The sequence below is a fragment of the Natator depressus genome, chromosome 5, assembly GCF_965152275.1.
Source record: "Natator depressus isolate rNatDep1 chromosome 5, rNatDep2.hap1, whole genome shotgun sequence".
Taxonomy (NCBI): Eukaryota; Metazoa; Chordata; order Testudines; family Cheloniidae; genus Natator; species Natator depressus.
The window spans coordinates 130,548,638-130,564,152 of NC_134238.1; the positions used below are offsets into that span (position 1 = coordinate 130,548,638).

Consider the following 15,515-nt stretch of genomic DNA (forward strand, 5'->3'; position numbering starts at 1 on the left):
CTCATTCTTCTCTTCCGTAGACTAAACAATCGCAGTTCCCTCAGCCTTTCCTCATAAGTCATGTGTTCCAGACCCCTAATCATTTTTGTTGCCCTTCACTGGACTCTCTCCAATTTCTCCACATCCTTCTTGTAGTGTGGGGCCCAAAACTGGACACAGTACTCCAGATGAGGCCTCACCAATGTCGAATAGAGGGGAACGATCACGTCCCTTGATCTGCTGGCAATGCCCCTACTTATACACCCCAAAATGCCATTGGCCTTCTTGGCAACAAGGGCACACTGCTGACTCATATCCAGCTTCTCGTCCACTGTAACCCCTAGGTCCTTCTCTGCAGAACTGCTGCCTAGCCATTCGGTCCCTAGTCTGTAGCCGTGCATGGGATTCTTCCGTCCTAAGTGCAGGACTCTGCACTTGTCCTTGTTGAACCTCATCAGATTTCTTTTGGCCCAATCCTCCAATCTGTCTAGGTCGCTTCATATCCTATCCCTACCCTCCAGCGAATCGACCACTCCTCCCAGTTTAGTGTCATCCACAAACTTGCTGAGGGTGCAATCCGCACCGTCCTCCAGATCATTAATGAAGATATTGAACAAAACCGGCCCCAGGACCGACCCTTGGGGCACTCCACTTGATACTGGCTGCCAGCTAGACATGGAGCCATTGATCACTACCCGTTGAGCCTGACAATCTAGCCAGCTTTCTATCCACCTTATAGTCCATTAATCCAGCCCATACTTCTTTAACTTGCTGACAAGAATACTGTGGAAGACCGTGTCAAAAGCTTTGCTAAAGTCAAGGAATAACACGTCCACTGCTTTCCCTTCATCCACAGAACCAGTTATCTCATCATAGAAGGCAATTAGATTAGTCAGGCATGACTTGCCCTTGGTGAATCCATGCTGACTGTTCCTGATCACTTTCCTCTCATCTAAGTGCTTCAGAATTGATTCCTTGAGGACATGCTCCATGATTTTTCCAGGGACTGAGGTGAGGCTGACTGGCCTGTAGTTCCCAGGATCATCCTCCTTCCCTTTTTTAAAGATTGGCACTACATTAGCCTTTTTCCAGTCTTCCGGGACTTCCCCCGATCGCCATGAGTTTTCAAAAATAATGACCAATGGCTCTGCAATCACATACGCCAATTCCTTTAGCGCTCTCGGATGCAATGCATCCGGCCTCATGGACTTGTGCACGTCCAGCTTTTCTAAATAGTCCCGAACCATTTCTTTCTCCACAGAGGGCTGGCCACCACCCCATGCTGTGCTACCCAGTGCAGTAGTCTGGGAGCTGACCTTGTTCTTGAAGACAGAGGCAAAAAAGCATTGAGTACATTAGCTTTTTCCACATCCTCTGTCACTAGGTTGCCTCCCTCATTCAGTAAGGGGCCCACACTTTTCTTGGCTTTCTTCTTGTTGCCAACATACCTGAGGAACCCCTTCTTGTTACTCTTAACATCTCTCGCTAGCTGCAACTCCAGGTGTGATTTAGCCTTCCTGATTTCATTCCTACATGCCCGAGCAATATTTTTATACTCATCCCTGGTCATTTGTCCAATCTTCCACTTCTTGTAAGCCTCTTTTTCATGTTTAAGATCAGCAAGGATTTCACCGTTAAGCCAAGCTGGTCGCCTGCCATATTTACTATTCTTTCTACACATCGGGATGGTTTGTCCCTGTAACCACAATAAGGATTCTTTAAAATACAGCCAGCTGTCCTGGACTCCTTTCCCCCTCATGTTATTCTCCCAGGGGATCCTGCCCGTCAGTTCCCGGTGGGAGTCAAAGTCTGCTTTTCTGAAGTCCAGGGTCCGTATTCTGCTGCTCTCCTTTCTTCCCTGTGTCAGGATCCTGAACTTGACCATCTCATGGTCACTGCCTCCCAGGTTCCCATCCACTTTTGCTTCCCCTACTAATTCTTCCCAGTTTGTGAGCAGCAGGTCAAGAAGACCTCCACCCCTAGTTGGTTCCTCCAGCACTTGCACCAGGAAATTGTCCCCTACACTTTCCAAAAACTTCCTGGATTGTCTGTGCACCGCTATTGCTCTCCCAGCAGATATCAGGGTGATTGAAGTCTCCCAGGAGAACCAGGGCCTGCGGTCTAGTAGCTTCTGCGAGTTGGCGGAAGAAAGCCTTGTCCACCTCATCCCCCTCGTCTGGTGGTCTATAGCAGACTCCCACCACGACATCACCCTTGTTGCTCAGGCTTCTAAACTTAATCAGGTTTTTCTGCAGTTTCATACTTGAGCTCTGAGCAGTCATACTGCTCCCTTACATACAGTGCAACTCCCCCACCTTTTCTGGCCTCCCTGTCCTTCCTGAACAGTTTATACCCATCCATGACAGTACTCCAGTCATGCGAGTTATCCCACCAAGTCTGTGTTATTCCAATCACATCATAATTCCCTGACTTTGCCAGGACCTCCAGTTCTCCCTGCTTGTTTCCCAGGCTTTGTGCATTTGTATATAGGCACTTGAGATAACCCGCTGATCGCCCCTCATTCTCAGTATGAGGCAGGAGCCCTCCCCTCTCACACACTCCTGCTCATGCTTCCTCCCTGTATCCTGCTTCCCCACCTACGTCAGGGCTTTGGTCTCCTTCCGCCGGTGAACCTAGTTTAAAGCCCTCCTCACTAGGTTAGCCAGCCTGCTCGCAAAGATGCTCGCGAGCATCGCGTTTTTTTCACACCCCGAGTGACATATGTTCTGTTGACATAAGTGGTAGTGTAGACATGGTCTTAGTTTCTTTATTTAGATGTCCCTCCCCCCATGTACATCTGGTATACTAGAAATGGGGAAGTAAAAACCCTCTTAAAGCCAACATTAGACTGAATTCAGAGAGAATTTCCTTGCTCCTGTTTCTCTACCTGCTATAAGTAGCCATGGAGTCCATTTCTCACTTCGCATGAAATGTTTTCTCATGCCTAAACTAGAGAGAGACTCAAATCCCAATTATTCTTAACATTCTGATTTCTGAATACTTGTTGGGAAGTGTGTCAGGATTGTAACCCTAAACCTCTGTTGTGTAGTGCCGTAGATTGTATAGTAAGTAATACTAGCTGATTCCATTGATATCAAATGTAGAATAATAATTGAAAATACCTTACACTCACGTAGCACAGGTAATTTAGTAAGATCACTATATATAATCTAGCACATGAAATCTAGAAAGATCACTCTGTGTGCACGGGCGTGTGCGTGTGTGCGGAGAATCAATGTTCAGATTGGCCGCAGAATTGTAAACAACAAAGGGATTCATAGATATTAAGGTCAGAAGGGACCATTATGATCATCTAGTCCGACCTCCTGCACAAGGCAGGCCACAGAATCTCACCCACCCACTCCTGCAATAAACCTCTCACCTATGTCTGAGCTACTGAAGTCCTCAAATCGTGGTTTAAAGACTTCAAGGAGCAGAGAATCCTCCAGCAAGTGACCCGTGCCCCATGCTGCAGAGGAAGGCGAAAAACCCCCAGGGCCTCTTCCAATCTGCCCTGGAGGAAAATTCCTTCCCGACCCCAAATATGGCGATCAGCTAAACCCTGAGCATATGGGCAAGATTCACCAGCCAGGTATCCAGGAAAGAATTCTCTGTAATAACTCAGATCCCACCCCATCTATGTGATAGATATCAAAGTACTAGTGGCATGGAACTTCCTACGTGATGCTTGCACCTTTACAATAGAAAGAAGTATTGAAATACTACAGAACTGTAGCATGTCTGCTGATATCTTTAATAGCAGGGTGTAATGCCTGGCTGCTTCCATTTGATGTTATAACAAATGGGAAAGGCAGTGTCCATGGGGGCGGGGAAATCTCTCAAGACGAGACCCTGGATGTGGAAAAGTTTTGAGAAATGGTGTTCTGAGGGATTAGGGAAAACTAGGAAGGCATTGCTAGAAGTAAAAATGAAATCCCAGTGTGTTTTCTTCTATTACAACAGCTTGATAGAGTTGTAACACTACATACATACTACTGCTATGTAGTACAGACATACCACTGCATACATACTGGACAGAATATAATGGCTGGGGTCTGTATTTAGTTTGTGCCGTCATCAGAATGTGGACGCCAGGGATGGGTGGGGACACGGTAAATGTGATCGTTTATACAGGCAGGATGGTTAATACTCTCTGAAGAATCTTTTGATCCTATATGGGAAATCTGAGTGCCAAAGGGGTAAGAGACAGAGGGAGGTGGTATCTCTTGTTTCTTGTTCGCTTCTTGGGGCAGAACAGATTACTTTTTGTGACTTGTCAGGGAATTTTATATGTGAGCCATCGGCTTGCACATTCCCTGGCTGTACTTCAGTATACAACCAGCGGAAGAAAGATTAAGCCACTTGATTTATTTTGCAGGAGTTTGTGGAGAACAGTAGAAAATCAATGAAAGAAGCTGGCAGGGGAGGCGGAGCTGAAGGCAGAGAGCTAAAACCAATGGTAGGTGCAGATGAGGAGGTGGCCATCCTCCAAGAATTTCACTTTTACTTCCTCTCCCTCTCTGTCTTTACTGACTGCACTTCTTCAGGGGAAGTTTTTGTTCTTTGTATCACTCAAGATGTTCTGCTTTTTCTGTTTGTGAGCTTGCCTATCACCTGGATGGCAGAGTTTTTGTCACAGCTGAGACCATCTCCTGTAAAAGTAAGCTGAAAGGAACTGTATCTTGTGAAATAGAACTACAGTGGAAGAATCAGTTGAATTAGGATCAGGATTGCAGCAGTGCCCACTACACGCTAGTTGGTGCACACAGAAGACAAGTCGTCTTATTTTGTAAGATCTGTGGGGCAGGGTGTATGATTGATTAATTACTAGCATAGCCCAACTTAATCCTCTTTCCATTGGTGAACTGAATTCTGAATTTTGCATTCAGTATAAAAGCCTGAAGGACGCTTAGGAGCTGACCCCTAAAACAATGGGGCCACGCACGTCAGGGTCACATCAAATGATTTTAAACTGTGGCGAGGGATTGGATACAGCGATTCCTTTCAACCTGCTTAAAATAACATTTCTCCCAGTTGTTTGTTTTTTATTGCTAACTATTTATGTTGCTGTCTCTTGCGCTCTCTCTTTCCATCTCACATTGTCAGATACAGGGACAATGCATCACTTACGCTTCTGAAGTCTTAACCACCACCTGTTTTCACTCACGCTGTGCCTATTTGAAAGGCATTGCATGTTTAAGTATCGTGTAATAAGGAACATCTGTAACTAATACAGATAATGGAGTTATCCATCTTGCAAGGTGAGCTTGGGACTTGGAGAACTGGGAGCCAGGCTTTCTGTGTACTAAGAGATGGGCAGGTCTGACTGAACTAGTTAGAGATGAGCCTGTTAATACTGATGCTGAGGAACGGCGTTTCCTCTTACGTCAGTACCTGCCATGGGGTATAGTGGGGTTTATGTTGATTCCTCCAACAGTAGGTAGTAACTCTTTTAAATCATAAAAAGTAATGAAATCAAAATACATTTCCTTATAGTAGAAAATTCCTTTTTAATATGGCATATATAATGCCATGCTGTGCCAGCACTTGGACCTAGGAAGATTGAGTCCCTGCTCTCTGATCAACTCTGTAGCTGTGAGACGTGTTACGCTACGTTATTTATACAATCAGTTCTAGCATACCAACCTAGATTAGAAATGGTCTTTCATTATTATGGGTGCCAAGAGTTACTGTTGTCGTCTTTCGAATTGTGCAGAGTAATTCCCATGCACAACTTCCACAGTGTATAGATGCTTAGTCCAGTGACAGCGGTTTGGCTCACTCATATGTGGTTTAGTTCAAACTTCCCCTTGCACAGTCTTCTGGAGGGCCAACGTTTTAGCCATGACTGGCCTTTCTCCACCTTAAAGTATTTGTTAAAGCATAAGTGCTGTTGTATATCTAACTAAAGAACAAGAAAGTGTTCATGTGTATGATCTACCATTTTCTTCAAGGAGTAATTCCAACTAAGTGAACATTAGAAGCAACTGCTGGGATTTTCAAACCTATCTAAGGGTATGCACAGCTCCCATTAAAATTAGTGGGAATTAGGTGTCCAAATCTTCTAAGCAGCCTTGAAAGTCCTAACCTAAAGCTTTTTACTCCACTCCCAATTCAGAGTACAGGTTTACATCAAGTAGTGTCCTAATAACGTCCACCTTCTAGCTAGTGCACACTGCTAAAGACACTAAAAGCTGCTGGTCCAGCACTTTCAGACTTGGTTGTTTAAGCTCGGTTCCTACCTCCATCAGTAGACCCTGTGAAAAGACAGGCTGCACATTCCCACTGACACAGCCTTCAGAGGGAACTTTGCATGCTCAACACCCTTGGAAGTGAGGCCTCTTGGTTAGGAACCTACCTTTAGGCCACTCAGGTTTTGAAATTTATCTTTTAGTTCCTTACAGAGGATTGCTAGAGAGATGGTGTGAGCGTGGGACAGGAAGGCAGGAACTCCTACATTGTATTTCCAGTTCTGATACTAACTTGATTGTCTTGCACAAATCATCGGGCCATATTTTCTGAAGTGGCTTCCAATTTTGGGGTGCCTAATTTCAGCTGCATGGAGTCCAGAAAAGCAGGAATTGACCACTAATATGGATAACGAGAACATCCAGAGCTCTAATAGTTAATGCTGACCTTTTGGAAAGGATCTAAAATATCATGCTTCAGGGTTGAAGCCCATCTCTAACTATTAGAGATTAGGATAAAACCTTCATGGGGCGGGGCAGATTATCACACATCTGCCTACTGTGAAATTCGTTGCATCTTTCTCTGAAGGCCATTATCAGAGAGGGTACTGGATAAGATGGACCATAGTTCTGATCTGGTCCAGCATTTCCTCTGTTCCTAAAGTGGAGTCCCCAAAAATTAAAGGCCACTTTTGGGAGTTTGGGCCTTCACTGCTTTGCCTCAGTTCCCTCATTTATAAAGTAGAGGGAATCTCTCTCAAGAGTTTGAGTCGCAGCCGTGTTAGTCTGTATCCGTAAAAAGAAAAGGAGTACTTGTGGCACGTTAGAGACTAACAAATTTATTAGAGCATAGGCTTTCGTGAGCTACAGCTCACTTCATCGGATGCATCAAGTACTCCTTTTCTTCTCTCAAGAGTGTGAAGGATTAGTTCAGAAATTTAAATGGCTACCTAGAATTACACTTCTTAAAAATTTGAGTGGAAACATTTAGGAGTTGTCATATCCAAAGAGACTGTGTAGGTTCAAGAACAAGGCATTTCAAACTTTACTATTCGTAGTGATCCTTTTGGATCAGTTTCTTCAGTTGTCCATTGCCATGTGTCTAAGACTGTACTATATGACTTTGTTTTCTAGGCCCCTGGAGCAAGTTCATCTTGAAACTAGCCAGCCATTATGGAACCCATTGACATTCCAAAACACTATATATAACTAAGCAGCCAAAATCAGAAAAGGAACAGGGATTTAATACTTTTTTTAATGATTATTTTTGTGAAACATGTACTCTTTTCATACGGGTGGCTTTTACAAGCAACTTTATCATTGTTCCTTTTTTAATCATTGTGGTCATGGAAATGTTAAGATTCTTATCTGATTACGATACAATCTAGAGGAGGAATCAGTTATTTTAAAAAAAAATTAAAACTATTGGGTAGAGTATCAGATTTATCAGGTGTCCCTCAAAATTGCAATGTAACCGAGAATTATGTTTAAATCGGCTCCTTTAGGATTTTATATTTAAACTCAAATGCATCAGTGACTTCTGGGGAAATGCTTCAGATTTAAAAAACAATTAAAATTGTAGGTGTTTTTAAAAGGGTTTCAATGAGAGTCATAATTATAACTCATTTGTAGTCAGTCATTTGACCCACCAACCCTAATGGGGCCTAGTGGGGTTACACATTGTTTTGTTTATAAATTTCAGATATCAAAATAACCAACTCCTCAGGTATTTAGATGTTGTGGGAGCCCCTGCATTTCTATGAAAGAGAAACCAGAAAATGGGAAAGGATGAGTTTTATATGCAACTGTTTTCCGTTTTACTTTATTTTTCCCTTTGAGTTCAGTAGCCTCCTTTGCACTTCATAAGGCTCCTTGGAAGAGTATGGATTCTCCAAACGAGCAATCGAACAAACTGATCATTAAAACTCAGCCTTAGCCATAGTCCTCATGATTCATTCATGACTAGATATAAGGATGCTGGACACGGGGAGAGAAACAAACTGTACAGAGAGTATTGTAAGTTGTTTTTATTTAACTCCAGAGAGATTTGGGAAGTGTAAATGTAAATGGCCAGGCCTTGGCTGTTTTCTCATTCATATTAGTATGTACTGTAGCAGGTGGGTAAAACAGGAAAGGGTAGATAAGCATTTCTTTGGAAATGACACTGCCATGGTATCTAAAGTTATCCACTGACCATAAGAGAACTTGTTCATTTTAATTCTTGAGTGTTTAAAAATTTTCATTCCTGAAACTTACCAGATATGAATGCTAATACTCCGTTGTTCAGCTTATTGTAATGGTAAATGCTTAGTGTATTTGCTAAGAACTCACGATCTGTTCATGCTATATACTCCTTTTTGTTACAATTTTTTAAGAAAACTATTTTTGTTAATGTAAAGTTAATATTTCAGAGCAGAATTTTTAAACTTATTGCACTAAATACGAGCTCTGTAAGAATAAATAATGCCTCAATGGTTTGTTCACTCCATACAAGAAAATCTTTTGAAGGAGAGCAGCCCTTCCAGCTAAGCTTTGCAATGGATTAAAGAGGGATGTGTGGAGAAGCGTACGATTAATGCCACCAGGGTTTTATCAGCAACTGTTTGCTTATGTGCTTCCTTTCAAAGGATCGGACCTTTAAACTGCTGCTGAAGGTAAAAGGCATCCTGTATTTTTTTAATTAATGAGTGCTCTTAACAGTTCCAGTGGTAGCTAACTACTTCTGTTTCTATAAGTCATTTGATACTTCAATTTTTTCAGACTTCTTGCAATAAAGATCAGGATTAATAAAAAGGATTTACCCCTTTCATAACACAAACCAAACAGTATGAATATAAATAAACTGTAGCTGTTTGAGGGCAAAAAACTGGCTTAGGCTCTGATCCTGCAAACACTTACGCAACTGTGTAGCTTTATTCAAGGAAGTATTCCACTGGCTTCAACAGGACTGCTCGTGTAAGTAAAGCTATGCACCCGTGTAAGCATTAACTGGATCAGGGCTTTAGTCTGGGATTTTAATTGGAGCACTGGGTAGGTGTCTCAGTGTAAATTACATGTATCTGTCAGGACGTTTGGAAGACGTTAGAGCAGCCTTCATTTGTGCACGGAAGGAGTTTCTGCTACATCAACGGCCAAAAGTGCAATGGCTCAGCTGCAGCTCTGGAGTTCGGACACTCAATACTTGCATAGATCAGTGGGGTTTGGCAGCGAGTTAAATACTGGCTCAGCAGGATCGTAGAAACTGGATTCCAAAGCTACGAAAAGGATTTGTCATGTACCTAGCTACTCCACAGGGCCTGCAGCTTACACCCTGTTTCTGAAGACGTCATTTGACGTGCTCTGACGGAAGCCTTGGATTCTGCTCACTTTGATGACCTAACATCAGATTCCTGCCATGAAAAGTTCCACAACTTTGGGTTCTCTGCTCCCTGGAAGCTGTGGGGGGAGGGGGTGCTTTTCAGTTAACTTACAACTGGAACTGTAATCAGAAACAAATTTTGTATTTTTGTATAACTTGCCTGTGCACCATTTTTATAACAGGGCCTGTTTTACAAATAAATTGGTTTTATTATCACAGTGTGTAGAAGTTATGGACAACACTTTTGTATGGGTAGCTGTAATTTTCAAGTTATCTATCATTATGAAGTTCTTAATCAATTCAAGTGTACCATTCCTTAGTGTGTGTACAGCATGCTTTTCAGTTACAAAGTAGGGTCATGCCTTACTGAACGATCACAAATGCCCTGGCTGTTCAAAAGCATTCCTTTCCCATGCAGGCTTGTAGTGGCACTTCAGTGTTTTGGATGCTCTTTGAAACTTACTTTTGCAGCAGACTACAAGCTGTCCTCTTCCTTCCTAGTCCCTCCTTTGTATGTGGGGAGAGAGGTGGAAAACAAGTCTCTAGAGAAAGTTGCTTGCAGAGCAAGTTTTAGACGCTCATTGCCTATCCTGATAATGAGGGTAGTGGGAATGTGATTTCTGCTGCAGTAATATCTACACGTGGCAGCTGAGACACTGGGCACTGCCAGTGATAAAGGATTTAGACATTTCTTCCTATCTGGTTATCAAAGCTAGTGTCAGTGCTACCATTCCCTCCTGCACTGGGCGACACTTACTGGCGAGAAGGCTAAAGCTGGAGAAGCCATCTCCTTAGGATGCCCCTGATGCTTAAAAATTCTGCATAAGCAAGCAGGATTAGCGATTCAACCAGGTCAGCTTGGATTTAAAATCCTAGCCTGGGTGAATGACAGCACATTTGGATTGTAGCACGTTATGCAACATACTCCTAGCTTTGGTCACATGGGCTTGAAAGATCAGAAGACTTGTCCGCTACACTTCAGGTGGAGGCCGAGCAGTGTCCGGCCCTTCCTGCCTCACCCTCCTCTTTAAGGACAATGTGCTGGCCACAGGGAGAACACACCTACCTGCGGAAAAGCTCTCATTTCTATATTTCTCTTTCAGCATAGGGGCACCAAGCATCTGCGAGCCAGGTCCCCTTTGCCCCACTGACCTCAGCATGTGACAAGGGCATCCTCGCCTCCCCAAGGCAGTGATTCAGGAGATCACCTGGACTGACTGGGTGATTTAAGGTGCTTCCCCACCGCTTTGTTCTGAGCCACTTATCTCCTGCCTGAGACCATCCCCTCTTCCTCACAGCAGTTGCAGTCATTGCACTTGCCATGTTTGGGAGGACATACCGCCACCTGGGAGACCTCAGCACTGCTCCGCAGCTAGCCTCTAAGCGTGCGATGCGAACAACTCAAGATGCATCCCCAGCCCCTGTTCTTAGTTTGATTCCTGGGGTTGCATTCAACCCCAAGTGTGCCTGTTGGCAGGTCTGTCTTATGTACAGCTTTCATTTGGCTCTGTAGCTCAAGAGAGTCTTGTTGTTAGTGTGTGACCAAGAAGGGAGGCACCTAAGTGGGCCTCACTCAACCTGGAAAATCCAGTTATGGGCCCCATTTACTCACAACTAATCTAGGGCTTCTCCAGGGCTTCTCCAATAGTTTCCGTATAACTCCCTCTGCTGGTGATAGCTGCCTTTTGAAAGGGCTTTCCCCACAATAAGCAACTCCCTTGCAACGAGACGCCCCCTATTTCTGAGCACACTGGCTGGTGGCTCTCCCAGTGTAGAATGGTAGAGACGAGAGTCCCAGCTGAGTCAAAAGTTCGACCAACTGATCTGCCAGGATTTGAGTTTCTTTCTAACGTGCCCTCATGACATGCACTTTAATGGCTTGCTCTGAGCAGTTAAAATGTATTCTATGAATGTATGTTGTGGATTCAAAGTAAGATGCATCTAGCAGACTTTTGTATAGTATATAATCATCAAACAGTGATCATTTTGGTCTTCATGCATATTACACATTGTGTTAAGTAATAGTCATTTAAGAAGTACTGTGGACCAGATCTAAGAGTGAGTATCTAACTTTAAGCGCCCAGTTTTGAAAGTCTTGGCCTGTGCTTATACAGTCACTATTTTCCTAATCTAAGCATCAGTTTCATAAAGTGTTTGTTAGTAATAGGTCCTGAGCTACATTATGGCTGAACAAAGCCTGTAGCTTTTCAATTTAATATTCCCAAACCCAGCTCTAAAACTAACAGATGTGTCTGAAACATTGTGCACACTCTGATAACAAAGACATTCGGTTAAGTCACTTTTAAATGTATTTTTTAAACAATGTCTTTGTGGACACTTGCTGTTTCTTATTGCCTATGGGCAGAGACTAATAAGTTTCTGTGTTTCATATGCTGTCTAGCCACCTGTATTCTCAAGCTACTTTCCTTTATGGATAGATTAGAGAGGGCTGGGGTCTCAACTGTTTTGTTTGTAGCTTGGGATGTGTTATGGAAAACATTGACAACCGTTAGTGTACCATAGTGCTGCAAAGTTTAGCTTCAACGTAGCAAGAGAATGCAACCAAGCCAAAACGATTTTCAGTGACTTTCTAAAATCATGAAAATACTTTCCTATTCACATTAAGCTATTTGACTCAATTTATTTTTTCAATGGATTTAGCCACCTAACATTCTCTTTAAAGAAAGAAATAGCTTTTGAACAATTAAAACTCTTTGGGCAAGTTTTCTCCCCAAAGGGGAAAACATGCAAATTATAATGCTCTGACTATACCTGTTCTCTACAGGAAATTTCAGAGGAATTGGAACAGATGGTTGTCTGGAATTTCCATAGTGAATCAGCGAAAATCCTATAAAAATAGTTGGTAGAAATTCTATTAAAAAAAAACCAAATGACCAAGTACTATGGGATCAAAACCTGTTTTGTCTTACTGCTGAAATTGGTTCCAATTGATGTTCAAATAAGCCAAGCAGGATTTGATCCTTTGGTAGATTCTGTAGAAATGTGGATATACCTTAACAGGGAACTAAGACTGCTGCAAGGTTTTACAGCAGAACCACCACCAGTCTTGAAAACTGAACTGCAATACTTTAAATAAATTCAAAGAATGCTTTGATCTCTGAAATATTTGACGGAAGACATAGGTAGATTAAATTACAAGCAGCAAACAATTTAAAACTACCTTAAGGTTGTTTTCTCTGCAGCAGTTAAAGGCATCACTGACCCCTAGAACAGCAATGTCTGCAGTACAGGTATTAACTTGCACAAGATGAGACAATGCTTCTCTTGGCAGGTAAAAATGTGTTTTGCTGGGATTTTCAGAAGAGTTTAGGAACGCAATTCCTGTTGATAGTCAGAGGGAGTTCCATACCTCACTCCATTAGCCTCCTTTGCTCCTAATGCAAAAATACTTCACTTACTATAATGTTGGGATTGGGTAGATCTTTACCAGGAGAGTGAGAGCCCAGGTGTAAGGTAGGGGATCTACTCAGCAGAAAAAGGCCAGAGAGGCAGTCAGCAAGGTCTCTTTGCTGTGGAGTAATATTCCTAACAAAGCAATGCAAGTTAACATGAGCAGAATAAAAAGAAGTTTCCAACCCTCCTTCCCTGGAACATCTGTGCAAAGAGAGGGGGAAAGAATGGGAGTTTCACCCTTAAATGTAGTGCGAGCAGACCAGGCTCTTACTCCACCACATGCTCTCTCCTGGGTGAGTGGTACATTGTAAAGCAAATCTGAGTGGTGCTTGGTTTACAAGAAGTCTTGTTTCCTTCCTGCCATTTTGAAGGAAGTTCTCTTTGTAATAGACTCATTAGACCAAGGCTCTGGCTGAGTTACTGAAGTCCTCAAATCACGATTTAAAGACTTCACATTATAGAGAATCCACCATTTACTGTAGTTCAAACACAAGTGCCCTGTGCTGCCGAGGAAGGGGTCTCTGCCAGTCTGACCTGGGGAACAATTCCTTCCCAACCCCAAACATGGCAATGAGTTAGACTTCAAATGCCTTATCTATTTTACAAGCTGGAAGCCCTAGAAGAGATGAGCTGAGAGAACGGATGGTAAAACGTAGATACACCCGAGCACAGTTATGTCACAAGTGATCCCATCCTGCACCAAGAAGATTGGGAATCACTAGCTGGCTGGTGGGCCTCGCTGATCTGCTCAGGGTCTGAGATGGGTCTCAACCACAGCTCTTTGGCCACAGTAATGTAGGGAATACATCTTGCTTCAACAGGGCTGTAGGTAATGACCTTGATTTTTAACAGGTAAGGAAACAAGATGACTGGTACATGTTTAATTTTAGGGGTGAGGCGGGGTCTGGGAGAAAATGAGGGGAAGGGGAGGCTCTCTGTGAAATAGTACTGCACTTACATTTGCTAACGCTCATTCTTACAGGGTCAGATCTGCAGCTGGTGTAAATGTCGCTCTCAAGACAATGGTGTTTCACTGATTTACAGCAGCTGAGGATCTGGCCCACAGCGCTGTCCACTCCCACACTCAACATGTAGGCTGCAGGTGTTGCCCTCCTGGCTTCACTGTGATTAAAACAAGCATGTCTGTGATCCAGGAGCAGAGAGTGATGGTAGAAAGTCGGTAGCTGGGAAGGGACATGTCTCCAGAACAGCAGTGGATTAGAATGACACATGGCCCAGATCCACAATTTAGCTACCTCCTTCCTCTCCAAAATAGCCTCCAGTTTCCTTCCTCAAAGCCTGAGTAGTGTGTGCCATGCACCCTGGCTAAACTGGGGTTTCACAGCATCCAGCCCCTTTCTGTGTCCACCTTCCCTTCCATAGTTGTGGGCCCCGAGGGGGCAGACTGGACCCAGCGTGTGTCTAGGAATCCTACGCTGGCAGTAGATGGCAGCCATTAGATGAGTGCTCTGCTGCTTGCTGTCCACTAACTCCTTGGTGCCCACCCCCAGTATTGCAAGGGGCCTGCCTTAATCCTTCCCTGCTACCTAAACAAACCAGTCAACAGAATTTTACTTACTTCTGCAGACCAGATAGGCATTGACAAAGGTTGCCTGGAGCCCTTCACAGCTGAGTTTCATAGGCATAAAGAGGTCAGACCCTTCTTAGTGTCTCAGAAAGCATATATACTCTTGCAGTTTGGCAAGTGTTGGTTTTCCTCTTTTATGGTCTCTTAGCAAGTAGGCAATAAGGAAGGTGCAGCCGTCTACCAGCAGATTGGCATTATTTTTGTACTGTTTGGATTGTATCACAGAGAGTTACTATATTTGATACCGAAAAAGCGGGGAGTCAAAATCTGTTTGGAAATACTGGTTTTACAGACCAGACATGGCTTAAGTACTTGCAGATGGCGTTGTTACAGTCTTTACCACTACTTCATCCTGGTGCAGGCTTTTCATCCAGATCACGCATACTTCTAATAAGGGGATCAAACCCATGGAGTGTATTAACAATTAATGTTGAATCTTGCTGGTCCATTTACTAAGAAGTGTGCTTCTTTCCAATGGAATGCCACCTCCTTTTGGAATAAAACTAGTTAACGTGATGCTGTTTATTGTTGTCTGAGAACCTGAAATGTGTTGTAATGAAAATTGTAAATGGTGGAGGGAAGGGAAATTAACAGTTCTGATCTAATATTAGATTTTCTGTGTAAACTGACTGTGGCAGAATACTGATGCAAACTGTATTTTAGTCTAACAAATGTATAGAATTTTTTTATGTATCAGAATAAAGTTTTATAGGAAAGATTTTCGTGTCTACTCTGTTGGCTCGTAAGATGCTTTCCCTTACAGGGTGGCTTAGTAGAGAGCGGGACGGGGCTTGATGGGCAGACTTTGGCTCTGGATTAAACTTCCCCTGATGGTATATGTAATAAAGACTTAGAACTACAATGTGGTCTATCCCCACTTGGATATTAAAATGTGTTAGCCATCATGTTTCTTGTATGCACACCTTTTTTTCCTTATGTAGGCAGGAAACAAATATGTTCAGATGTCTGTCCAGTTCCTCTCTATCTG

General features: G+C 43.2%; 1 protein-coding gene across 2 annotated transcripts in view; it reads left to right on the forward strand.

Moving 5' to 3' along the window:
- The window catches only part of SLC44A1 (solute carrier family 44 member 1), a 102,383-nt gene extending 87,147 nt beyond the window's left edge, over positions 1-15,236 (forward strand). Inside the window, exons 15-16 of one of the 2 annotated variants that reach the window (XM_074953660.1) lie at positions 4,358-4,438; positions 7,302-15,236. In XM_074953660.1, the coding sequence (XP_074809761.1) occupies positions 4,358-4,438; positions 7,302-7,325 (105 nt within the window). In that variant the 3' untranslated portion in view covers positions 7,326-15,236. Of the gene's footprint in view, positions 1-4,357; positions 4,649-7,301 lie in introns of those variants that run through there. The other variant, XM_074953659.1, reaches the window with a different exon arrangement.
- The last annotated feature ends 279 nt before the right edge of the window (positions 15,237-15,515 follow it).